This window comes from Asterias rubens, chromosome 17 (assembly GCF_902459465.1).
Source record: "Asterias rubens chromosome 17, eAstRub1.3, whole genome shotgun sequence".
Classification (NCBI taxonomy): domain Eukaryota; kingdom Metazoa; phylum Echinodermata; class Asteroidea; order Forcipulatida; family Asteriidae; genus Asterias; species Asterias rubens.
The window spans coordinates 9,385,376-9,413,297 of NC_047078.1; the positions used below are offsets into that span (position 1 = coordinate 9,385,376).

At 40.2% G+C, this 27,922-nt stretch overlaps 1 protein-coding gene across 1 annotated transcript; it reads right to left on the reverse strand.

The window, feature by feature from the left end:
- Positions 1 to 6,631: 6,631 nt before the first annotated feature.
- LOC117301775 (monocarboxylate transporter 13-like) lies at positions 6,632 to 26,927 on the reverse strand. The gene is made up of 6 exons (XM_033785791.1): positions 26,881 to 26,927; positions 22,043 to 22,152; positions 16,707 to 16,967; positions 10,859 to 11,002; positions 7,872 to 8,750; positions 6,632 to 7,253 (listed from the first exon to the last, which is right to left on the reverse strand). Exons 1-6 carry the CDS (start codon positions 26,925 to 26,927, stop codon positions 7,123 to 7,125), a joined length of 1,572 nt encoding a protein of 523 aa, XP_033641682.1. The 3' UTR covers positions 6,632 to 7,122.
- Between the last annotated feature and the right edge of the window lie 995 nt (positions 26,928 to 27,922).

Sequence of the window (27,922 nt, forward strand, 5' to 3'; positions counted from 1 at the left end):
AAATTAAATCTCACATACAAACACACACACAAACGGAATAAGTCGCTGTTAAAACGCAGCACAAGTTCTTCAGAGCCGGTTTTACCAAGCATGTATCAAACATAGCTTTGAAACATTCGTATTGCATTTTATTTTATTTAAAGTATGTAATCAGGTATAATTTCGCTTACCTTTTGTGGTCTTATAACAGAAGCCTCCTTATGTCTGTCTAGGCTTGTGATATCTAAATCTTCATCACATCATCCACGCAATTGGCGGTGTGTGTGGATACCGTTATATGTTGGTCTGACGATAGGCGCTGTCTCACTGCAGACTCGTAACTCCGTAGTATCGGTTTGATGTGTCTCTTGCTCGTAGCCTTGCGTACAAACTCTGCTCACTGCAAAGGCACTGGACACTATTGGCAATTACTCACAATCATCGTTAGCATAGAAGCTTACTTGGTAACGAGTAATGTGAGCTGTTGATGGTATAAAACATTGTGAGAAACGTCTCCCACTGAAGTGCCATAGTTTTCGAGAAAGAAGTATTTTTCCACGATTTTGATTTCGAGACCTCACGAAATCAACCATCTAAACGCACAGAACTTCGTGTGACAATGGGTGTTTTTTTCTTTCATTATTATCTCGCAAGTTCGATGACCGATTGACGTCAAATGTTCACGGGTTTGTTATTTTAGGCTTATGTTGAGATACACCAACTGTGAAGGCTAGTCTTTGACAATTATTACCAATAGTGTCCACTTTAAAACAGTCTAGATTGTAGGACAGAGGAAAACATGCACCAGGCAAGTATTTCCGTGGATTAAAGCAGTTGGAATGATTCGTTGCTCCACATCTCACCGGAGTTTACATAAAAAAAACCAGTCTATACCTTCTATGAAAAGAAATACATCTCAATAGCTGAGTAAATAACAACAAAATCAAGCTGACAACCAACAAAACAACAACAAAATCACAATAGGTAACAAATTAATTATTACAGTCCCTTTATTTAATGCTTCGCCAAGTGAGATTTCTGTTGTCAATATACCTTATGCATATGACGTCATATGAGGAGGAACGAGAGAAAATGTAACACCATTTAGTAAAAACTGGCAGCACTTGTTTCCAAAGACGAAACATCACTTTGTTAAGTTCAATTAAACCGTCTGCACTTATTAACATAATAGTATAACTCGTTTTCAATGTCCACAGAATTGTCATACTACTCCTTGAGGGTTGCCCTAAATTCAACATTTACCAAATAATTAACAAGTCGACATGTGAACTACATTTTTATTTTAAGAAAATGTGCCCTATAAATCGGGAAGAGGAGGTGGTGGTAATTAAAGATATTCCAATTATTGCAACTTGGCTAAAGCAACGAATACTGTGTACATTTTTTACTTCCATATAAATAAATGAACTTTTATATTAATGTGTCCATCTTAGTTAAAACAATTATTAGTAACAATGTTTTCCTCCGTCTTCAAACGCTTTGACTGCTGTCAAAATGACGTCGTCCATTACTAGTATCAAAAATAAATAATTTCGTTTTAGTATTTTTTTTTCTACGTTGGTGAAGAGATATACATGACTATGTTCATCGTATGTTAGCAAGAAATTCAAACCCATAAATAAACAATTTTACATTATTATAATAGTGTATTCGCACAATATCAAGATACTTAGTTGAAAGGCTCTGGGTCGATTTCACAAAGAGCTAGGACTAGTCCTGCATGGATAGTCCTAAGTTAAGACGAGTAACTGGTCCTAACTCGAGATAAGACTAGTCCTAACTCTTTGTGAAATCCACCCCAGGGGTCGATTTCACAAAGAGTTAGGAATAAACCCAAAAGATATACAAAATTGCATGGATAGTCCTAAGTTAGGACGAGTAATTGGTCCTAACTCGAGTTAAGACCAGTCCTAACTCTTTGTGAAATCCACCCCTGGACACTTTGGGTAATATTTCCAAAGACCAATATTCTCACTTGGTGTATCCCAACACATGCATAACATACCACTCTACGAACATTGAAATCAATTTGTCATCTAAGTTGTGAGCACCGCGGGGTCGACCCAGGGAAGCTAATCGAACGCACCCTAAATAAACTCTCATAGCACTCACTGCAAAATGCAAAGTATTTAAAAAAAATACACGAGCAATGCTAAGAAATCGCAGCTTGTTTACAGTAGAGGGAAAATTGTTCATCGACTCTTGAACTTCCATCCTCTGTTCAATTTAATATGGAGAGTCCCCGGGCCAGTCGAATTTTTTCCCCATCCAGGCCAAAACACCCCTACACATATGTATGTTTTCCAAATAATGTCAGAGCATCATTCTTTAAGAATGTCCTTACACCGTGCAAATGTCCCTGTAGCATTTTGCAAGGTTAGTGGTGTATAATAAATAGCGTGCACCCGTATGTACAATTTGTACCTTTTCAATATTAAAGGTAGTGTACACTTTTGGTAGTTGTCAAAGACCGGTCTCCTCTCTTGGTGTATCTCAAAATATGCACAAAATAACAAACCTGTGAAAATTTGAGCTCAATAGGAGACTTTCCAACGCTAGGTGGCAGCAGACATACCGGGTAAATTTCCATTGTTTACGTAGTTCTGAACATGCGCATAATTCTGAGAACAATGGATTTACCCGGTAAGTCTGCTGCCCTCTATCGTCCCAGAAAGTCTCCCATTGGTCGTCGAAGTTACGAGATCATAATGCAAGAAAAAACACCCTTAACTGTCACACGAAATTGTATTTTTTTCCGGTGCTTGATTTTGAGACCTCAAATTTCTCGAAAACTACGTGACTTCAGAGGGGCCGTTTCTCACAATGTTTTTTTTCATCAACCTCTCCCCATTACTCGACCACGTAAGGTTTTATGCTAATACTTATTTTGAGTAATAACCAATAGTGTCCACTGCCTTTAAACAGCGCCACCATAGTTTGAACCTCCAGAGCCAACAAATTATTGGAAACTTAGGGTGCGTTCGTTTAGCTTCCCTGGGTCGACCCCGGTGTGTGACGGTTTTTTTTTTTCCAGGACGAACGTGTGCAGATAATTACACACGTTCGTCCTGGAAGAAAAAACCGCCACACACCGGGGTCGACCCAGGGAAGCTAAACGAACGCACCCATAACATGCTTTACTGGTCCCCTGTACTGAAAGACAGGTCTTGCAAGAAAACACATGTGCGACCGATTTAACTGCAAACCTTCAGAACCATGAAGGCCATGTGACACGATGCGAGGTCAAAGTGATTATGGGCGTGGGGATGGGCTCAACGGCAGCTCTCTGGGCGAAGCCACCCGAATTGTCAGGTCATGACGTCCTACTGTTACTGTTTAAAATCGTGTTTCTCTGACTATGAGACATTTGCTATACGGATGCGTCCAATGCGCTTCACTTGGTCAACCCCGGTCTGCCATTCCTCCATGCTTTGACAGGCTCACCTGGGTCAGCCCCCAGTGCACTGCTTGTTGTAGAGTGGGTCACTTGGGGGTGAACTGAGGTGCATGCCGTCACCACGAGAGGGCGAGTGTGATCGTTCGATTGGCTCTTGTCAGGGGCTCACCCGAGTGAGCACTGCGGGGTCGATCGACACTGGGAAGCTAATCGAAAGCACCCACAATGATTCGGGGCAAGCTTTTAGGGTAGTTACGTAAGAGACAGTGAACACTCACCGTACACAATTCTTGAATAGGTGTGTTTGGCATAATGGTACAATTTAGACTATACATGCTTCGTTCGCCCATACATCATAAAACAGTTTGTCATTGTTGAACCATTTATATGCTATAAAAGGGGTCTGAAACAAAAGTTGGTGTTTAGTTAAAAAAGAATAAGCTTACCATTGAGAAGTGAGGCTTACATGGGATAGAAGCATGGTGATGTTTCCCCCTCTTGGCGAGGGTTATACTTCCGGTATGGCAGGAGACTCCGTCCCCCGGAGATTATGTCCCTTTTCGAAACCACGACTTGGGCTTTGGTTTCGGCTACAGGCTCCGTCCTGAAGTCTGAAGCCATGAGCGCGTACGAAAAACATGCGCAATATTGTCAAAACAACCGCGGGGCCAAGCTAGCCTCAGCCGAATCTGGAGCCTGTAAGCCGTGGATTCGCTGTCTCCCGTACTGCCAACTGTTTACCAATACTTATGATGGCGCCCTCTCTTGAAACAACCACAGTGAGCCCAGGTAAATTTCCCGCTTGGAAAGATTTTGACCCAGAGTTTAGCTCGTCAGTTATTATTAATTTAAACAAGACACCGTAAAAAACGACCTCATTATTGAAATCAGTGAAAAACGTTCGCAGTGTCATAGTACTTTATTGCATTTTATTTTGCATAAATACATGAAGTTTGTAAACACAGTCTGTGATCACATTAAACATAATAATTATTTCGGTTATTCTGTTGGGTTACGATGTCTTCAACCACCGTATTACATTATTGCAAACTCAAACAACCAACGTAGCGGCAGACTTATCAGGGCCAATTTTCATAGAGCTGCTAAGCATGCTTATCATGAAATTTCTTCCTTTGATAAAACAAAGAACGCCAACCAATTTCCACGCGATTTTCAGGACAAGCAAACAATAGCTGAATACCAGTAACAAGAAATATGCAACACTCGGACGTTTGGTTGGTAATTCTGGTTTTATCAAGGAAGACATTTTATGCTTAGCAGCTCTTTGAAATTGGGCCCTTATTGCAAACACTCGGTACGTGCGTGTTAGGCGTGGAATGTGATGCATGCTGGTCTATCTCTAGCTAGACCAGCATGTACCCCCATTCAACCGTAATAAGCGCTTGCGCAATGGGTTTTTGGAAAAAGGTCTATTCAAATTATTTTCGGTAAAGTGCGTGTGTCCAGAACTACGTTAACAACGGAGATATACCTAATAACTCTGCTGCCACCTAGCGTTTCAAAGTCGCCATTACATCATGAATTTAAAAATGTACATTAATTGCATTAATTACATTATTTAAAAAAAAAAATTTTTAAAGAACTTTTGAAGTCAGATATTGATATACACAATATATCGTGTTTAAAAAGAGAAATCTCACGTGACCAAATAAGAGAAATGTTAAAATTACATAATTTTTATTATTATTTTACTTTTATAGTAGACAACTATAGGGCACAATCGTTAAGAAAACTTTGCATTGCTTTTATGGTAGTTTTGAAATAGTTATGGGTCTTCACAATGTCACAAACCTGCTCCGTATGAGCAATACTAGCATAGCATGAAGCTTGTTCTTGGAGGAATTGTTTCGGGGTCCACTTCCTGATGAGTTGAGTTATTTTAAAACAAGCAATACTAACATAGCATGAAGCTTGTTCTTGGAGGAATTGTTTCGCGGTTCACCTCCCGATGAGTTGAGTTATTTTAAAACAAGGCACTGGACACTATTGGCAATTACTAAAAATAATTGTAACAACTTTATACTTGGTTACCAGCAATGGGGGGAGCTGTTGATATTTTTCAGCCCAACATTGTGAGAAACAGCTTCCTCTGAAGTATGTAGTTTTGAGAAAGAGATTTCTCACTGAAATAATAAAAATACTGAAGCCTTTTAGTAGCTACATCTGAAAGCACTCGTAATAGAGCAAGGGTGTTTTATCGTTTATTATTCTCTTGCAACTTCGATATGAACAATTGAGCCAAAATTTTCACAGATTTTCGATGCATATGTTTGGATGCACCAAGTGAGAGTACTGGTCGTTGACAATTACCAAATGTGTCCTGTACCTTTAAACCGATGTAAAAAGAAGTTGAGTTAGAATTAAAAACAAACCAGTAGAGTTATTAAAACAATGGTCCTTTTTACAATTTAAAACTGTCAACACTGTTAAATCCTGCAATGTCAACTGTTATAGTCCATTGTGAATTATTAAAAATTAGGGGGAACAGGATTGAGGTTTAAAACGCTTTCATAAAAAAATTACATGTAGTTTCAATTATTTCGCACCAGAATTATAGTTATTAGTTACATAATTATCATGTTCATGTCATATTTTATTGCAATATCAATAACACATGGTTGCAATAGCACTCTGTACTAAAGCTAAAGACGTCGGGTTTTATTTTGAGCAAAGATGACGTCATTGGTACAGAGTGCTTAAAAGTTTCGTATGGCCCGGTCACCCAACAAGCCCCGATAACGAGAAAAAATGCACGCCCTCGATTGGTTGAATAAGCGTGGGCGTATTCTGCGTGGAGCAATGGGAGACTTTGGAACGCTAGGTGGCAGCAGACTTACCAGGTAAATTTCCATTGTTAACGTACTTTTGAGCATGCGCACATTACCAGGAACCCCGGATTTTACCTGGTAAGTCTGCTGCCACCAAGCGTCCCAAAAGTCTCCCATTCAATTCAACCATTCGAGGGCGTGCATTTTTATCGCTCTCATTTTCGTTCTCGTTATCAGAGCCTGTGTGACCGGGCCTTTAGTGCCTTGTCACACGAAGCAACTTTTACAAGCAACTTGGAGGCAACCAATGGGAGACTTTCTGGGACGATAGAGGGCAGCAGACTTACCGGGTAAATCCATTGTTCTCAGAATTATGCGCATGTTCAGAACTACGTAAACAATGGAAATTTACCCGGTATGTCTGCTGCCGCCTAGCGTTGGAAAGTCTCCTATTGCAGTACATACCACAGGACCACTTTGGTAGCACATGAGTTCAAATAATGTCTTACGATCCCCAATAAATATATGTGAGCATTCAAATGAGAATGCCCTTTCTTGACGTGCTTGATCACAAGTTACATTAATTTTGAATTTCTCGGACTATAGAGACAGTTGATATGACATAATAATTCCGGGCAAGCCTTTGCGTAGTAATGTAAGAGACGGTGAACACCCATACACTCTGGTACCAAGGTTTGCTTATCTGGAGGTTGCTATGTTAAAGCTTGCCCTGAACCAATTGACATATAAAATGCAGTCCGAGGAACTCAAATGCAGTGGTACTTTGTGACTAAACAAGTCATTGTACCAGACAATATTCAAACCTTACTCTCAAATGGGGCTCCTCATAGTCCTTGCAAAGAGTCAAGACCTGTCTTCCAAGCCTCGTTATGGCTGCATTGACATACACAGGGGGACAAACTGCGCCATTACTGTTTACAGTTGACGTCGTTTTCGGTGGTACTCCACACAGCATATGATGAGCATAAGAAACACAGCGACACTCTGAACAAGCCCAAGCACGATGAAGGAAACGTCATAGCTTCCATATTGATCAAATAGCCAACCTGATAAACACAAGTCAATAAATGAAAATGAATAAATGAATCAATTTATAAAAACAATAAATACCGTAGTCGTTTCGGACCCCCTTGTGCGGCACCTTTTTGGAACCTTGTGGGGCACCTTGTTTGCACCTTGTGGGGCACCTTGTGGTGCATGCAGCTAACGGGAAACCTTGTTGTCACCTAGTTTGCGGCCACGTGGGGCAGACTGTGGGCACCTTGTGTGATGGGGCACATGGTGGGGCAGATTGTGGGGAAGCTTGGGGTGCACCTGCACCTTGTGGGCACGTTTTGGTGCACCTTGTGGGGGATACCTTGTGGGGCACTTTGAGGGCACCTTGTGGACACATTGTGGGCACTTCGTGGTGCACCTTTTCGGTACCTTGTGGGGCACTTTGTGGGGATACCTTGTTGGGCACTTTGAGGGCACCTTGTGGACACATTGTGCACCTTTTCGGTACCTTGTGCGGCACTTTGTGGGGATACCTTGTGGGGCACCTTGAGGCCACCTTGTGGACACCTTGTGGGCACTTTCTGGTAATTTTAACATAACTTTGAGTTGTAGGGTTTTGTGGTATACAATTGTTTACCGCAAATGGGTTGTAGCGTTTTGTGATTTACCTGTTATAAATCCAGCAAGCATTCGTCCAATCCCAGCAAAACCATACGACCATCCTAACGCATTGGCGAATTTCTCAACTCCAACAGCATTCTTGACTACTACGACGGATATAGGGAAGTATACCCCACTAGCCAGTCCATAAGTCAACGATGCGATGGTAAGGGTCGCAAAGGTTTTCAGTAAAGGGTCCACCATTAGGGACCCAGCAGCCACTACAGCCGCGATGGTTAGAAGGTGGGTGGCTGTTAAGATCTTCCTGTCCACTAGGATACCATGCAAGGCCCGGGAGAAGATGTTGGTGACACCGGCTATGGAGGCCAGGAGCGTAGCACCCATTGGCGTAATCCCTTTCTCAATAGCGTGTGGAATCAAATAGACAAGCCAGCCCATATACGCGAAACGTCCACAGACCTGAACAACCATGAGTAGCAAAAAAGATGGATCTTTGAACAGCGACAGGGCAAGGATCTCACCCTTGAATTTACAGCACCCTCCTCCTGATTCAGAGTCTCCAGACACGCCCCCTCCACCTGGTGTGACGTCATCATCAATGTCGTTACTAGAATCGATACTGTTGGTTTCGTCATTGTTTGAGGGGAGTCTCTGGTATCGACGCCCCTGTCCTTTCATCCCTGTTGACAAATGGAGCGGTCTGAGTAGCGCTCCACATACAGCCACGTTGAATGTCATAGCACCGATCACGGAGAGGGCTCCCCTCCACCCGTAACAATCAATCAAAAGTTGGGAAAGAGGGGCAAGTGTCAAGATGCCCACCCCTGATCCAGAATAGGCGAGTCCATTCGCCATGCTGTAGCGCTTGTCAAAGTACCGACTAATCATGGTTAAACTGGGGGTGAGTGCAAGACCTAACCCGACACCTGGATACACGAAAACAAAAACACAAAGAAATATGGAGTTTTTATATTGAATCTCAATCAACCACAAAATATGTTCCGCCTGATTGAAAACATATAGACTTTAGAATGTCTTTTTATGAGTTTGTTTCATTGAAATTCAACCAACCTCAAAATATGTTCCACTTCATCGAAAACTAATTTGCGAGTTAGGTCGAGAAACATTTTTTTTTAGGCTTCACAAAAAGCAAAAAGGAATAACTAAAAATGTCATTACTTTTAAAGCCATTGGACCCTTTCGGTACAGAAAAAAAATAAATAAAAGTTCACAGATTTACAAATAACTTACAGGGTTTACAGAAGTTAGTGGTGAAATGTTCTCTTGAAATATTATTCCATGAAATGCTTTACTTTTTGAGAAAACGGTAAAACAATATAAATTCTCGATAGCGAGAACTACGGATTTATTTAAACACATGTCATGACACGGCGAAACGCGCGGATACAAGGGTGGGTTTTCCCGTTATTTTCTCCCGACTCCGATGACCGATTGAGCCTAAATGTTCATAGGTTTGTTATTTGATATAGAAGTTGTGATACACGAAGTGTGGACCTTGGACAATACTGTTTACCGAAAGGGTCCAGTGGCTTTAAAGTCTAGACTACCCCCATAATAACTTTAAAAAAAAAAAAAAAAAAAAACAGTTGGGAATGTGACAACTCAACCGGAATTCAGTAATGAATGATCTTCGAAAAAAAAGTACCGATCAAAATCAAAATGTGGAATGGTTAAATTCTTTCCATTATCGGCTTAAACTGAAACTCACACATGGTGTGAACAGTGTCATTGCACCGGCCCGAACAATATATGACGTCTGTACGCTATATTTACAAAAGTACATTCTACGGTAGTTCTACCCCACTAAAAAAAAACAGCTCCTAGTTTCGCAATTTACAATTTTATACATTCTCAGGTTTTTTTAGAGGTTAAACAACAAACAACATCATGAACACGCATTCAAATTCGCGCTTGTTTCTCTGATTTAAAACTTAATAATATTGGAAACTAAAACCGTTCCTTATTTAGGAATTGCTAAAGACTATAAATTGCTCGTGAGTTATAACACTTTAGGTTAACCCTGAAGAGTTGTTTTCCTTTTTCATTTTTAGACCGAGGTGTGTACACTGGCTGGCATATAGTGTGCGTTCGTTTGCTTCCCTGTGTCTGCCCCGGTCTGCCCCCCGGTACGTTCGAATAGCTTTGACGTCACAGGGGCTCACCCGGGTCAGCCCCCAGTGCCCTGCTTGTGGAGTGTGTCACTTGGGGGCTGGCCCCAGGTACATGACGTCACTATGAGAGCGGTGAGCGATCGTTCGTTTAGCTCTTGTCAGGGGCTCACACGAGTGAGCACCGCCGGGTAGACACCCAGGGAAGCTAATCGAACGCACCAATAATTTGTTCACTTGTGCACGCGTCTATCCCCCTCGGGCCTGTGAGTGACCAGAAGTAGGCCCTATCATGAGTGAAGTTCCCTCAACCTTTGGCCTCAGGAAATAGGTCCATCTTTAGGTCACTCACAAAGTCCCTGGGGGAGTAGGAATGCTCTAGCGCCCCCAGCGGCCAATCCAATAACTATAATAATGACAAAGAACGACCAGACTTCCCCAAGTTCCCCCTTGTTTCACAATGGAAGTCTTGAGTTGAATGTCTTGTTCGCTGTGTACAATAGCAAAACTGTATTCTCACCCGGGTAGAAACCGTAAAGAACCAGACTATCTGGAAAGTAGACTAGATTTTAATAGAAGATTTGTTTTAATCAGTTGTCAGCATCTTGCGCCACAGCACCTTGTAATCCGTTACATGGTGCTATAAATAATAATGACGTTATTGTACAAAGTTAACAGATGTTTTTAACCGGAGTACCGTATTTTCCTGCGGATAAGACGCGTCTTATCTGACTTTTTAGACCCCCCAAAAAAAAAACATCGATGCGTCTTATCTTTAGGTCTCATAATTCAAACGTATAGTCCCATTTTTATTGAGCGTCACAGAGTGAGTTGAAAAGGCATGCGATGTTTGGGAGTTGAGACTAATATTTATATAAATCGAGTACTTGAAGAAACATAAATACCTGCAAAACTAAGCGACCAGGATAAATGCATCATAGTCCGAGCACCATAAGCTGCGACTACCAGCCCAGAGCCAGCAAACACGCCGCCAATTATTGCTACTGGACGGCAGCCAAATCGCTGACAGAGGGGTCCACTTATAAGACCTTTAAAAGAAAAAGACAAAAACAACTTTAATTTTTGTAGAATCTTAGAATAAGATCATTCACTCAATTGTAAATAGTTAAGGATAATATTTATTTAATATATTATACGGAGCTCCATGAGTGCCATCCCACATATCGAGTTACCGACATGATTTAGCTCATCAAGACGACTTTAATTTTCGTGGAATAAGTTAACTTACCGACATATTTTATCTTGCTAAGTCGACTTATTCAAAACAATCAGTCGACTTACTGACATAATTTATCTCACAAGTCGACTCATATAAAATGATAAATCGTGACTGACATAATTTATCTCACCAAGTCGACTCATAATGATAAGTCATTTTACCGACATAATTTATCACAACAAACCGACTTGGGTCGACTAACTGACATAATTGATCCCACCAAGTCGACTTACAGAAACTAAGACGTTGACTTATCACCACCTACCTACTGCGCCTACTCACCAGAACCAAATCTTCCGATCACAAACACCCATTTTATATAATCTCCACTGGCTTCCTGTTAAACATAGAATACAATTCAAAATCTTGATTCTCACATTCAAGGCCCTCCATGGGTTAGCACCTTGCTACATTACACATCTTTTACAACAACGTAACAACAGACCAGGCCTTAGATCACCATCATCATCACACATACTCTATGTTCCCAAAACTCGTCTGGGAAGTTACGGAGACCGTGCCTTTTCCAGCTGCGCACCGCGTCTCTGGAATTCCTTCCCAGACGAGCTGAGGGCCACACCTGATCTTTCTACTTTCAAACACAACCTCAAGTCTCATTTGTTTAATTTGTCAGCTGACTAGCTTCCGGCGCCTTTGAATGGATCTATTCCAGATACTGCGCGCCTTATAAATGTTATGTTATTATTATTATTAGCTGTTCCGACCTACCGTCGGAACAGGTGTTGTTTTCGTCGAGATTTTTATTATTTTTAGCTGTTCCGACCTACCGTCGGAACAGGTGTTGTTTTCGTCGAGATTTTTATTATTTTTATTATTATTTTTATTATTATTATTATTTTTATTATTATTTCATTTTATCACAGCATGCAAAAGAAAGATCTCATTTTCCTTTGTGCCGGTACACCCTCGATTTTTTAGCCCCCAAAACTAAAAAATATTTCTTTTTGTAATATTTAAGTTAGATTCTTATCTTTATATCGATAGTGTTGCCTTTTCTTTTTCTCAAATGTTAGCCCAACATAACCTGTGTGCATGCATGACACGATGATGTTTAAAAACACAGTAAGCGAAAAATGGTGATCATAAGGGCAGAGTTTGGTGGTTAAGAGTTCTGTGAAATCAACTTGTACTAGATCAAACATCAAACCACCGACCCCCAAAAATTTTTTAAATCGTAATTAATTAACCACGTGACCCATATTGCATATTTAATTGTACAAGGGGACAAAGTTGTTGGAACTTCCTGTTGATGCTGACATCATGAGAACATCAGCATAAGTATTGGAATTGCACTACCTATTGAACCACTTGGAGTGTTCAAGGAGTCCAACACGTCAGTCTAGAGTCCAACTCTGATTGTAAAAGTCAATTCACGCATCATCTTTAATTTAATTTTATGCAACAAGCAAACTTGGAAATTTTCTGATTTTATTTCAAAGGGTAACATAAATGGCTGTTAGCAAACGGTTTCCAACAAAAACTACATGGTGTACGTGCACAATACTCTTACTGGCCTCAAGAATTTACCTTTAGATAATAAATCAAGCATTCAGTTCAAAATGATAAAAGTTTGTTATTGCCACATTATTCAGCGAACCATGAATCATACACAGCTACTATTCACAAGAAAATCTATGCGTGGAGGGTAACAGACAGCACACAATGGAACCGGAGTTTAACAATGACAATACCAAAAGTGCAATCGTCAGCCTTTAAAGTTTATTATACATGGGGCTGATGGTGATCAAAAGGATAAAAGTCTGTTGTCGATACAACTTATATTCAAAAGAATATCCATATAATAGATTTGTCTGGTGTATAAACTGATGTCCCAGCCATGTTTGTTCAGTTTTATCCTCCTAAGGCATTAAAAATAAACTTTATGACCCCAAGTTGACCTCTACTTCCGGGTCAACCAGAAGTGGCACCATATCTCAAGAACTACACAACCGATGTTCTAACTTTTTTCAGTTACAGACTCCTTGGGCGTTAGAGATTAGCCTTAGGTTACCGTGACCCCATGAAGTGGCACCGTAACTCAAGACACTGTACAGTATTTTTCAAACTTCTTTTCAGTTATAGACTCCTTGGTAATGTTAACACATAATCAAAGCAAAAGAACACGGAACAGCTTTGTGTTTGGTCACAAACACCGAATGTCTAGTTATTATTATTATTATTACACAGCCTGGACACACGTTGAGACGTGTGTGTATCAAATATTGTACAAAAGGAGAGCACGCTATCCGCACCTCGTCCAACTATGATTGTATTAGTCAATTCAGGCATCCGCTTCAATTGTATTTTTAATATGTAACAAGCAAACTTATTAATTTACTGATTTTATTTAAAGGCAGTGGACACTATTTGTAATAACTCAAAATAATTATTAGCATAAAACCTTTCTTGGTGACAAGTAATTGGGAGAGGTTGGTGGTATAAAACATTGTGAGAAACGGCTCCCTCTGAAGTGCCATTGTTTTGGAGAGAGAAGTGATTTTCCACGAATTTGATTTCGATACCTCATGTTTAGAACTTGAGGTCTAGAAATCAACCATCTAAACGCACACAACTTCGTGTGACAAGGGTGTTTTCTTCTTTCATTATTATCTCGCAACTTTGATGACTGATTGAGCTCAAATTTTCACAGGTTTGTTATTTTATGTATATGTTGAGATACATCAACTGTGAAGGCTAGTCTTTGACAATTACCAATAGTGTCCACTGCCTTTAAAGATAAGGTACGCGTTTGGTAATTACTCAAAAAAAATTACTCAATTAAAAACTGACTTGGTAAAGCATTGGAGAGCTGTTGATAAGATAATACATTAACATGTTTAACCCAGGGGGTGGGGTTGTCTGTCGGGCCCAATGCAGCACACATCAAGTTTGTTTCAGGTGCTTAAACCGGGGGGGGGGGTCTGGCAGGCCTAATGCAGCAAAACATTGTCTGGCGGCTGATACTGGTATAAGAATAGTGTTTTATAGGCATATTGGTAGTTTTAACTTGGTTTTAGGTGGTTCCTCCGGTGTTTAACCCCGGGGCGGGGGGGGGGGGTCTTGCGGGCCCAATGCAGCCAAATAATGAATCTATAGGGCCACAACTTAAAAAGCATACACCTTTTCAGCCCTACAGCTGGTGTCGTTATAAAATTAAGGGCTTTTAAAGTTTGAAAAACAGTTATCACGACGACGCGCGCGGTCGGGCGGGGGCGGAGCTCCAAAAAGGGGAGGTTTAAGAATATTTTAAGAGGCTGTATCTCGGAAACGATATAAAGCATGGATTTAATTTTTGGTGTGTGTTCATTTTAGCCATAGTGTAACAGTTAGACTAAGTTCCATGTAAATCTGAGCTGATTTGACAACTGGTTAATTTCAACCCATAGGTTTGTGCACTAAATATTTGGGGGAGGGGGTGTCTGGCAGGCCTAATGCAGCAGACAATGTGTCTGGCGGTTGATATTTTTTACTAAGCATCCTGTTAATGACCATTTCCACCTGGTTTCATGTGGTACCTACAATGTTTGATTCAGCCCATTATTTGGCCTCTTTGTTGGGGGTCCGTGCGCCAAACGCAGCGGGGGGGGGGGGGGTCCCGGCAGACATCTGTTTCTGAATAATGTCAGGTTGTCCACTAAATGTTCCTGTACTCAAGTATTGGTATCTCGCTCCGTTAACCAGAGTGCTCCGAGCTGCCGCTCTATCAGTGGGTGGTTGTGGCGACAATGAAATGGTATCCTTTTGATAGCCATCAGCGCATGGAGATAATGCGAGTTCAACGTCTGACGGTTTCACTTTTGGTATTGTCAACGAGTTAAACTTGGTTCCATTGTGTGCTGTCTGTTACCTTCAAATTAATTTTCTTTTCAACAGTTTGTCGAAAACATACTTTTATGCTTTTGAACTGACCGCATGATTTATTATCCCATTCTGACGTAGCTATCTGGTAGGGTCAAAAGGTGAGGCCAGAAACAATATTTTGCATGTACATCATATAGTTTTAGCTGGACGCAGCAGTTTGCTAACAGCCATTAAATTTTTAAAATAAAATTAGTAAACTATTAGTTTGCTTTTTACATAAAACAATAAAATTGAAGAGGATACTTGAATTGACTTATACAATCAGAGGTGGACGAGGTGTGGATAGCGTGCACGGTGTTCATGCTGTGTATAAGTCAACTTCTTAGTTTCTGTAAGTCGACTTGGTGAGACAAATTGTGTTGGGTAGTCAACTGATTGTTTTGAAAAAGGCGACTTAGCAAGATAAAATATGTCGGTAACTAGTTCCACAAAATAAGTCGTCTTGATGAGGTAAAGTATGTCGGTAACTCGATATATGGGATGGCACTCCTGGAGCTCCGTAAATATACTTTGTTAAGTGCCTGTAGACTTTTAGGCGCTATATAAATCGAATAATTTGTATATTATTATTATTATTATTATTATTTCATCTTATCACAGAATGCAACAGACAACAGCAACAAAAAACATCAGCAGCAGCAGCAGCAGTGGCAGGGGCAGCAGCAACAGCAGTCGGTGTACAGCAACAGCAAAAGTCAATAACGACTACGGTGCACCTTTAAGCACCCGACATGTAATTACAGTAGATTTCGATTGCCAGGGGTTGATTACTCGTCCCCGAGTGTGGACAGGTGCATATCGATCCCAAGCATGTATTTCAGTATCGCTCGATCTCATACACTGTAGCTATCTTCGTCATTCACCAGAATTAAAGCCGTGGGCGTAGGAGAGTAACAAAGTCTATAGCCACAGGACACTGTGTTTTAAAGGCACTGTACACCTTTGATAATACATGTATTGTCAAAGACCAGTCTTCTCACTTGCTGTATCCCAACACTTGCATAAAATAACAAACCTGTGCAAATGTTGGATTCAATTGGTCATCGACACTTGGTACCTCCTCTAAGCTACATTCGGTCAAAAGAAGAGCTTGAGTTTGACAACTCGGCCACGAAAATTACAGATTTAGGAAAAATGTCCGTATCATGACAACACTTTTTCATTCGTAATGAAATAAATTTGTATCTAATCTCAATGAGATATAAAAATCAATGAAATAGTGGTGGCAGGATACGGAAACCTTCCCTAAACTTATTAGACACTGGACACTATTGTCTTCTCACTTGCTGTGTCTCAACATATGCATAAAATAACAACCCTGTGAAAGTATGAGCTCAATCGCTCATCGAAGTTTCGAGATGAAAGAAAATACACCCTGGTCACACGAAGTTGTGAGCTTTCAGGAGTTCGAGACCTCAATTTCTAAATTTGAGGTCTCGAAATCAAATTCGTGGAAAATTACTTCTTTCTCGAAAACTATGTACTTCAGAGGGAGCTGTTTCTCACAGGTTCTTACTATCAACCTCTCCCCTTTCTCATTACCGAGTAGTATTGTTGAATGCTAATAATTATTTCGAGTAATTATTACCAATAGTGTCCACTGCCTTAATGACGATAAAAAGCAAGGATACCTGTAAAATCGGCGAATGTGACGCATAGGGAACTTATCCAACCTATCATCGACGTACTGGTCTCAAACACATCTCTAAAAGTAGGCAAAAAGACGCCCAGGCACTTGGCGATACCCTCTCGGAAGATGAGGGTAGAGTGGGCCGCAAGGAGCACGAACCAACCCCATCCTCCATCTGGTGCTACGGTCATTATGTAGTCCCGTTTAGCAGAAGATATCTTTGCTCTGCAAATTGGCTTACGTGGCTTCAAAGATGCATAGTCTACAAGCAATAAAACAGAGAATAAAAAGTTTTAAGTTTAACTGAAGTATTTTAAAGATTATACATTTGCACTGCAAATGGGGGAAAACAGTTAAAGGCAGTGGACACTATTGGTAATTGCTCAATAGTGTCCACTGCCTTTAAATAATGTCATCACCAGGTAAAGTCATCAGGGCTGCTGATGTGGTTGAGTTACCTCCAAAAGAAGATGGAAGATTTCTAATGTTAAATGCAATCAAGCGAGACAGAGAAATCGCGTCTAATAATGCTTTGGTCTGTAATGAGCTTTTATATACTTGGTTATTAGATTATAGATGGCTACATTAATTACTCCTGTATGGTTGTACTTAAAGCCATTGGACACTTTCGGTAAACAGTATTGTCCAGAGCCCACACTTCGTGTATCACAACTTATATATAAAATAACAAACCTGTGAAAATTTAGGCTCAATCGGTCTTTGGAGTCGGGAGAAAACTACAGGGAAAACCCACTCTTGATTCCGCACATTTCGCCGTGTCATGACATGTGTTTAAAATAAATCCGTAATTCTCGATATCGAGAATTGATATTGTTTTCATGTTTTCTCAACAAGTAAAGCATTTCATGGATCAATATTTCAAGAGAAGTCTTTCACCATTACCTTCTGTAAACCCTGTACGTTATTTGTAAATCTGTGAACTTTTATTTTGTTCTTTACCACAACACAGTTTGATGAAAACAACAATATAAAGCTTCCCTTAAAATATTACTTGCTGAGGTGGTTTAGTTTTTTGAGAAATTATTAGTAAAACAATGTCACGAACATGATTTTCGTCTCAGTTTTAGCATGTAAAACGTATTTACCAGTTGTGGCACCCATAACTGGTTTTAACATATGTATTAAAATACGTTTTACATTGCTAAACAAATTTTCGTCTCACTGAGATAAAGCATGGAGTAAAAGTCATATTGAATTTAATTGAAATGAAAGTTCTCCAAAAAAACGCTAGTTAAATTTGAGTAAATAGCGACCAAACATAATATTTGCACTATTGGGCGCATGGCCATTTTTAAATTTGCGCGTTGTGCCATTTTGTTTATATGTAGCAAACCTTTTTACCATGCATGGATTTTTAAATTTGCGCAGGATAGCTCGGGAGCAAACTTTGAACACTGCGCGATCTTTGCCATTCATCCACAATGTTCACCAACATGATGTATAAATAAAACTTACGCCTAGAGGTTAAAAGGGTAAGTACGAATGAGCGTTCTGTTAGATCTTAAAGCAATCGCACAACATCGGTAAACAGTATTGTCCAAAGGCCCACACTTCGTGTACCACAACTTATATATAAAACAACAAACCTGTGAAAATTTAGGCTCAATCAGTCGTCGGAGTCGGGAGAAAATAACCGGATACCCACACTTGTTTCCGCACGTTTTGTCATGACATGTGCTTAAAGGCAGTGGACACTATTGGTAATTACTCAAAACAATTATTAGCATAAAACCTTACTTGGTGACGAGTAATGGGGAGAGGTTGATGGTATAAAACATTGTGAGGAACGGCTCCCTCTGAAGTGACATAGTTTTTCGAGAAAGAAGTAATTTTCCACGAATTTGATTTCGAGACCTTAGGTTTAGAACTTGAGGTCTCAAAATCAACCATCTACACGCACACAACTTTGTGTGACAAGGGTGTTTTGTCTTTCACTATTATCTCACAACTTCGACGACCAACTGAGCTCAAATTTTCACAGGTTTGTTATTTTATGCAAATGTTGAGATACACCAAGTGAGAAGACTGGCCTTTGACAATTACCAATAGTGTCCATTGTCTTTAAAATAAATCCGTTATTATCGATATCGAGAATTGATAATTGTTTTCTCAAAAAAAGTATACTTCACAAACTTCGGAATTTACTGTGACAAAGCCTATAGGCCTATGATAATAGGGACTTGCCAACCCTTGACTGCTTGCCATTCTGCGAATAATGGTGTGCGTGTGTGAATAGAGAGGGTGTGGGGGTGTATTTTCAAAACAATTTTTCGACTCCATTGACACCGGGAATGTCTGGGGTCACTTTGCTCCCCTTGTCCCCAGGGCTAGGTGAATTGTTCAACCATTGATATTGTCACTAACCCCAGTTCTATTTTGTGCTGTCTAAAACCAACCTTCAATACATAGATTTTCTTTTGAATTGGTTAATATTGTGCACACTGACCAGTTTGTGACCCTTGTTGCCAAAAAAAAAACAAAAAACAAAAACGTTTAGCGTCCACCCTTTTTGTAAAAAGGAAGGAGGGACTTTTTCTCGTCTTCTTTCTAAATAGCCGTCGGATTTTTTTTTATCAAATGATTTTTTTTTTGCTGAGATCGTTAAAAATAATAATTATACAATTTGTTTCGTAATTTTTGTTTGTTTCCAGAAAGATTTTTTTTTTAATGTCTTTCTTATGTCTTATGTCTATACAATTTTGTTCGTAAGTTTTTTTTTTTTCAAAAATAAAATGTAACTTAAAAGAAAAAAGAAAAACGCATCTAAAAGGGAGTTTGACGGGGACGTTAAACATGTTCAATTTTTATTTGGCCTATGCCATTAATACAGCTGTTTTCTGAGAGCTGAGAAATCAAAACTTGATCAAGTTTTAATGCCATGACGTTTTTTTTTTTTTTTTTTTTTTTTTTTTTTTTTTTTACAATATCCTTGTATACGGTGGGAGAATTAGATGTATTTTACGAGTGTCAGAAGAAGATCGAGTGAAACCTTTCCTCGGCGATCTCTAAGTGATCCAAGTAAATAATGTCATCATAGGACATCCCTTTAGTATCATACAATGAAGTAGTTTTGGTTTTATACCCTTAAACAGATGTATATTAGCACTGTAAGCTCAGTACTTTCCAGAGTTCTGGTGAAAAAAACAAAATCACCGAATCGGTGGGGATTCGAGGCCACGACCTTTTGAAATTCTAGACCATCGAAATTTGGCAATATTTTTACACTGAAACTTTTGGGGGGGGGCTCTCAAATCTTTCTAATTAAAATATTTTTAGGGCATACACAAATTTAAATGAGCCATAAGACTCTGGTTTTTTGTGTGTCCTAGGTTGCACCTATAAATGTGAATTGAACTGAATTGAATTGAATTGAATTTCCAATCTGCATGCAGCACTTTTCTTTTCAAAACCGATCAAAGGCAAAGGAGAACAAAATCAACTAACCGTGGAAGAGCAAATACCTGCAGGTACGTGAGCAAAATATTGTTTGGTATAAGATTCGGGCTTTGCACGCACGCCTAAAATTCAATTCAATTCAATTCATAAAACAATTCAATTCAATTCAGTTTATTCCATACTCTTGTTGAAAAGAAAAGAAAACAATTGTGAAAATTAAACAGTACATAGAAATTTAACAAATCTAAAGTGTAGTAAATTATACAAAAGAACAATATAATCTAAAAGCAAATAATAAATTAACAATTAGGAATTAACTATGTACAAGACAGGAGCGAGAGCATGAGGGTGTTAGATAAGCCGACGATTAGAGTCACAGCTCACTACTGTAGTTCACTGGTACCCGTTAGAAAGGTAATCAGCAAACCATTGAAGCGGGACACCCCTGTAGCCGATTTCACGAAACGCTAGGATCAATCCTATCTCGAGTTAGGACGAGTAACCCGTCCTAACTTAGGATGAGTTCAATGCGCCCTACGTATTTTGATACGGAACTGAACCCGTCCTAAGTCCTAAGATTAATCCTAAGTTAGGAAAAGTTTGGTGAAATCGACGGCTGATACCATAGTGGTTTAGTTTGAAAATAAGAATATAGTGATCTAGTGTGTCGAAAGCTTTAAAAAGGTCAATGACAACACCAATAGCAGAGAATTTTTTGCTGAACGCATTGGTTATTTTGTCGACAAGTTCAATGAGCGCCATGTCGGTAGAGTGTGTTGATCTAAAGCCATATTGCTGATCGAAAAGAATACGATGGTGGGAAATGAACTGAGAAAGGCGATTGTATAGACAAGCCGCTCTAAGATTTTAGAAAGACAAGGAAGGATGGAAATAGGCCTGTATATAGTTGCTGAATTCCTACGTTTTTAAAAATAGGAATGATCTTAGCGACTTTAAGGTTGAGAGGAACAGAAGCAGTTAGAAAAGACAGATTAAAGATGTAGCTAAGAGGTTCAGCAATGAAAGGAAGAACAGATTTAAAAATGATTCAGTGTAGTGAGTAGGGGAGATATTGTTAGTCAAGGAAGAGCCAATATTAGTAATGAAAGTGTCGGCAATTTCAGGCGGACTGGACACAGGATTATCACCATCCATAAACTCGCTAGGAAGGCTGGTTTTCTTCTGTTTGCCAAAGATGCCATTGATCTCTCTCCAAATACCTTTGAGATCATTTTTGGTATGGTCAAGCTTGTCGGCGTAGTATCTTTTTTTGGCGAAGCGTATGGTGGCAGTAAGCTTGTTGCGATAGATTTTATAACGCTGCTCATTAGCTACAGTCGGATTTCGAAGAAATCGTTTATGCAGCCTATTTTTGAAGTGACAAGAGCTCACAATAGACTGAGTAATCCATGGCTTGGTTATCTTTTTAGTCCTAACCTTTTTGAGAGTGAGAGGTAAATGAGAATTATAGTGAGAGGAGAATATAGAAAGGAAAGTATCATAAGCAGAGACCGAGTCCTGAGCTTGATAAACATGACTCTATACTATAGGGTATAACTTTACAATAATATACACTTACCCTATTTCTGAGTCTGGGCAGAATTAAGCTTCATTTGGCGGCGCTGGTCAGCTTTGGCTTCATTCAAATTATTTAAGATCTCCCAAATACAATTACTAGCTACTATTTATATTTAAGTATTAAGAGATATTACTTTATACCCTAATGGTCAGCCTTTGGACAACCACAATAAATGAACCTTAACAAATACTACGACTACAATGTATATAAGTTAGAGAGATACAACCTTTCTGTACCAAAATCTGGAGAAGAGTGAGGGCGACCAATTGTCTGCATTCACTTTTATATGGCTAAGGAAAAAGATTAGGGCCTGCTCAATGGGCGTGCACAAAGGAACTTACAATAGCCTTTTATTATGGTGTTCCACAGAGGACAGCCTCGGTCGTAGTTGTGAGTTGTCCGTCGGAGTTGTGAGTTGGATCGTCGGAGTTGTGAGTTGGGGCGTCGGAGTTGTGAGTTGGGGCGTCGGAGTTGTGAGTTGGGCCGTCGGAGTTGTGAGTTGGCCCGTCGGAGTTGTGAGTTGGGCCGTCGGAGTTGTGAGTTGTGCGTCGTAGTTGTGGGCTGTCCGTCGGAGTTGTGAGTTGGGGCGTCGGAGTTGTGAGTTGTGCGTCGTAGTTGTGAGTTGGGCCGTCGGAGTTGTGAGTTGTGCGTCGTAGTTGTGAGTTGGGCCGTCGGAGTTGTGAGTTGTGCGTCGTAGTTGTGAGTTGGGCCGTCGGAGTTGTGAGTTGGGCCGTCGGAGTTGTGAGTTGTGCGTCGTAGTTGTGAGTTGGGCCGTCGGAGTTGTGAGTTGTGCGTCGTAGTTGTGAGTTGGCCGTCGGACTTTTTATTTTGTGTACTAAACTGCAATGGCCAATAGGTGGCGTATGCCTACTTCCGGGTTCTTCTACACATGTGATTGAGTTCCGATTGTGATGAATTATAACCTTGCTGAGTCCATCGATTCGTCACCGAGAAGGCAATATCCTTTTGAGTTGTCGTTTTTGCTTGCCTATGCCTACATGAAATGGATGGACCCATGTGTTCGATGCTTTTATTGGGAAATTAGGCCTATGTTTTGTTCGCACAGCACTATGTTGTCAGTTGCAGATCTGATATTTTATATTTATCTACGCCCCTTCGAAATGTTGTTTATGAATTGTAACATATTCTTTAATAACTGCAGGTACGATGCGGGCCTTATAAGAATATTAAAACTAATCACGAACAGCATTAAAGTGTTGAATTTGAACGTATATATAGGGCAAGTCAGCACGAACGAACTAGCATTAATCTTTCACTAATTTCTTTTTCGTTCAAGGCACCATGAAAGCGTTATATGTTTTCACACCCCGAGAGCAATTTAACATTAAATAAAAATTAAATAAAATTTAAAGTGTATGCCTATCATTAAATTAGTCCAAAGATGGTCAAATCATCCTTTATTATTATTTATTATTATTATTATTATTTGGCAATTCACATAAAATACAAAAAATTACAAAAATTTATACGAAAAGGAAAAAACTCTTTAAAACATTAATTATATAAAAACATACATCTGGATTTGAAAACAGTAACAAGGGGGATACATCAAGATCTATAAAAAGGATGGAAGGCAGTCAAAGAAAAAAAAAAGAAGTACTACACGACTGAGGACAACAGATAGACATCAACACTACAGGTTTGCCAGGACTGACAATAGTGCCTGCACTGTCACCAAGAGGTGTATCAGTCCAACCAAGAGACAAAAGGACAAACAATTTCACTCAACGAACAGGTTAACAAACAAACACCCCAACAAACAAACAAACACATACTAAAACTTTAGTATTTGAAAGTGTTATGTAAGTTGGATTGACTAGGTATGGATGAATAGTGTTTTAATTGGTTAACTTGAAATAATTTATATGTTGTTTGTTGTAAACGGAAATACGAACGCATGAACGCATAAGCCAACGGAACTATGCAACTTTTTCTGATACCCGAGCTGTGACCTGTGTGTATGCAAGCTGTGCTTCCAAATAAAAAATTATAGACATAAATCTGACGATGCCTTGAGTTTGTTTTATTGACTTGTATCCTTGGTGGGTTTATTTGCTGTTCAAAAACTTCTTATGGATCCCCGGGAAACTACATGTAGTAGCAATTTACAGATGCATTGCCAGATTTTTAGACGATCTGAAGGCCAAAATATGTTAAATTGCAATTATTCCAGGATATAGAGTTGTTGCCACTTACTTTATATATACTTCAAAGATTACAAAATACAGTGAATGGCTGGATCAGCCTTTTCATTTTCCTGTATTATGACGTCAATTTCAATAATTTACATTGGACAGCAGTCTGGTGCTTGAATATTATGTACTTCTGTACACAAAGTGACACATTATAGCTGACAATTTCGCAGTGTGCGCGAAACGAACAGTCATGAATATTCAGTAAGTTGCACATTCTCCTGATTGACCGGAGCTCAACCAATCAGAATGAAATGGTCTGGATAAAAATCGTTCTACCTACAGTTCCTGGCGTTAAAAATATGTAAATATTTTGTTCTTTCATTTTGTTGAGGAATACGGGCTAACCATCATCTTTAATTCCTGCGAACCGGCCTAAACTGTAAGGTATCTTTAAAAAACGTGTTCTCTACGATGTTATAAAATAAATGAAAATAGGAATGGGCGTTTTCACTATTAACAAAAAATGATAGAATGTCAAATAACTTAACAGGATGTAAAAGAGATGGATTGGTGCGGCACTACTTTGACGCGGGTTATACGTACGATGAGATAGGATGCATTTTGTCCCTTCGACATAACATCAACTGTTGGTAAGTTTAATGATAAGGGTCATCTTTTAAAAAATACGTTATACATTTTATGTTTTAGAATTTTATGATTATTAGGTTTTCATTTGTCAGCCAAACCTAATTGTAGCAATGTTTAATGTGCATTTTGTTGATGAAAACTGACACTGAATGGAAATTTTGACACTGATGTGGCAAAACTTATACCACGCTTTGTTCCACATTATTGGAGGGTATCGTTTTACTTTTTAAATAAAAACCTAGCAAGAATCCACGAAGACCTTACATCATCTAGAGTCACAGAAGTTCCCCGATTGTGCCATGCATGAAATAACACACTTCTCTTGCTTCCTAGAACAGATCGGACACAGAATCCAAAAATGATAGACCCAACTCACAACTACGACGGCACAACTCACAACTCCGACGGACAACTCACAACTCCGACGGCCAACTCACAACTCCAACGGTCAACTCACAACAACGACGGCCAACTCACAACTCCGACGGACAACCCACAACTCCGACGGACAACCCACAACTCCGACGGCCAACTCACAACTACGACGGCACAACCCACAACTCCGACGGCCAACTCACAACTACGACGGACATTAACAACACGACGCCCAATTAATCCACACGATGCCCAACTAAAAAATCACGAAGCCCAACTCAGAAGCAAGACGCCCAACTTCATAGAATACGCCCAACTCACAACGCCCAACTCACATCCACGACAATGAATCCACAACCATGCGCGACGCCCAATTCACAATCACACGGCGCCCAACTATAACGCGACGCCCAATTCACAATCACAAAATACCCAAATCACAACCACGGTGCCCAACTAACAATACAACCAGAACGCACAACTCACAACTCCGACGGACAACCCACAACTCCGACGGCCCAACTCACAACTACGACGGACAGCCCACAACTCCGACGGACAACCCACAACTCCGACGGCCCAACTCACAACTCCGACGGCCCAACTCACAACTACGACGGACAGCCCACAACTCCGACGGACAACCCACAACTCCGACGCACAACTCACAACTCCGACGGCCCAACTCACAACTCCGACGCCCTAACTCACAACTCCGACGCCCCAACTCACAACTCCGACGGACAACTCACAACTACGACGGAGGCTGTCCTCTATGGAACACCATATTTTATACTACACTTGGGGTTTTGGAGCTGATTGTTCACCATTTACAGCTGACATTCCCAGATGGTCACATACAATAGGGGAATGGTAAAAGTCTCTGAGTGCAAGCACTAAAAACTAACACATGCTTGGCAGCTGTTAATGGAATTCACTACATCTAGCCCCCTCCAAGATCACAACTTCACAAGGAAGTGATCGATAATAATATACAAACATTATTTACAAAATTTCATCTATCTATAACTACGGTATGTACATATCTACTTGGCCACCGAACATGACGTCCAGAACGAATAATTCTTTCCGACTTCTGTTCAGGGGCACTGGCTGGTGTTGGTTGTTCATCAACAACATGTGTTGTTATAGATTTTGTCTCTGAGACAATGTGAGCAACCTTTAATCTATCAATGCTAACTGAATCTTGTTTGCCATTTTTTTCGATTATAAAGAATTTACTCTTTCTGTCGATGACTCGGTACGGGCCTTGATAAGGTGGTTGTAATGGTTTCTTTACCGAATCATACGCGTACAAACACATGGGAAAATGAATGTAAATCGGTATGAATGTGACTTTTGCGTTGATTAGGTCTTGTAGACTCTGGTTTTAATTCAGACATGTGTCGGCGCAAACGGTCAACGTACACGGCTGGGTCTAGACTATCAAAATTACTGACCGGGACTAAGAGTTCACCAGGTAATCTCAGAGTGGATCCAAACACTAACTCAGCAACGCTACAACCAATATCCACTTTTAATGATGAGCGGATACTTAGTAAAATAAGTGGTAGTGATTCAGTCCATCTGTTAGGCTCGCTCTGCGTTTTGAAAGCAGATTTAAGTTGCCGATGGAAACGTTCCACTAATCCATTTGCTGCTGGATGGTACGCAGTAGTGCGAATGTGTTTGCTGCCTATTAATTGGGATAGTTGTTGGAACAAGTTTGATTCGAACTGATTACCTCTATCTGTGGTTATTATTGCGGGAACACCGAATGTAGCTACCCATCTTTCAGTAAATGCTTTTGCTACAGTTTCAGCTGTAATGTTAGCAATGGGTATTGCTTCAGGCCACCTTGTAAATCGGTCTATGCATGTGAGTAAGTAGCAACAACCGTTGGATGGGGTTAGCGGACCAACAATGTCAATGTGAACATGGCTAAATCTAGCGTCAGGTGTTGCAAAGGTACCTATCGGAGTCACTGTGTGACGCTGTACCTTGGCACGTTGACACTGGATACAATGTTTGGTCCAAAGTCTGACATCTTTGTTAATTGACGGCCATACGAATATGTTAGTTATTAGGCGTTGTGTTGCTCTAATACCTGGATGAGATAGGTTATGTATTGAATCAAAAATGTTACGTCTAAATTCAGGAGTGACGTATGGACGTGGATGTCCAGTAGATGTGTCACAAATTATGGTATTGTGTGAAGTGGGAATAGGCACCTCTTCAAATTGAAGACTTGACGATTCACGTAGTTTACAATTGATGTTACTGACACATTGTTTGAAGGAACTGATGGAAGTCCTACTAATATCTCTTGACAAGAATGTTTTTTTAAATGAGTCAGAGCTCTCAAGACAGGAGGTAGTGATTTGAAAGAGGGGATAATGATCCGAGATGTCAGAGTACAAAATCCCAGCTGTAGTGTCAAGAACAGAATTGGTTAGAATGTTGTCAATAAAGGGTTTGGTGCAAAGATTATTAGAGCGCCGCCGATGCGGAACTCGGGCTGAAATGTGAAATCCCACTGGATGCCATTTTGGCGAGTAACTCTTTTGATACAACAATAGATCAGCACAGTTCAGTGCAGACAATGACCATTCCTAATCAATGGGAAACAAAACATTCACTTGCTGAAATGGCGCCCATGCGTATTTCACGTTCCAACAATTAGTGAAGCTTGGTGATTAAAGGGTGAAAACCACAGCCTCAGGCAGCGTTCAAAAAATCGTCCTTGGGCAGTTGCGTTTGTTCTTTTTTGTGTGTCATCGAAGCAAAACATTCAGCAAATGTGAACGCACAATCTGCTGATGAGCGTACAAAACTGCGAGCATCATGGCGCGTATACTTTTTTTAGAACGTCAATCACTGAGTCGAAGTTACGGTTTTCGTAGCGCGGACGTGCGCGAATGGGCAGTCGCGTACGAAAGCGCACACGCCGAATGTAAAAAATTGCGGCAATGTGTGTTCTCTTAAAATTAAAATCGTTCCGTAGTCACGCAACACATCAAACATGTCTGCGCTCAGGGTGGC

What these genes read in the sequence shown, in the direction of transcription:
- LOC117301775 (XM_033785791.1), bottom strand. Translation starts at nt 26,927, where the DNA reads ATGTCAGACTTTGGACCAAACATTGTATCCAGTGTCAACGTGCCAAG. An exon ending in TCCAGTGTCAACGTGCCAAG is followed by an intron (nt 22,153 to 26,880) that starts GTACAGCGTCAC and finishes CCCCAACTCACA; the next exon opens with ACTCCGACGCCCCAACTCAC. An exon ending in CACATTCGCCGATTTTACAG is followed by an intron (nt 11,003 to 16,706) that starts GTATCCTTGCTT and finishes TTTCTTTTAAAG; the next exon opens with GTCTTATAAGTGGACCCCTC.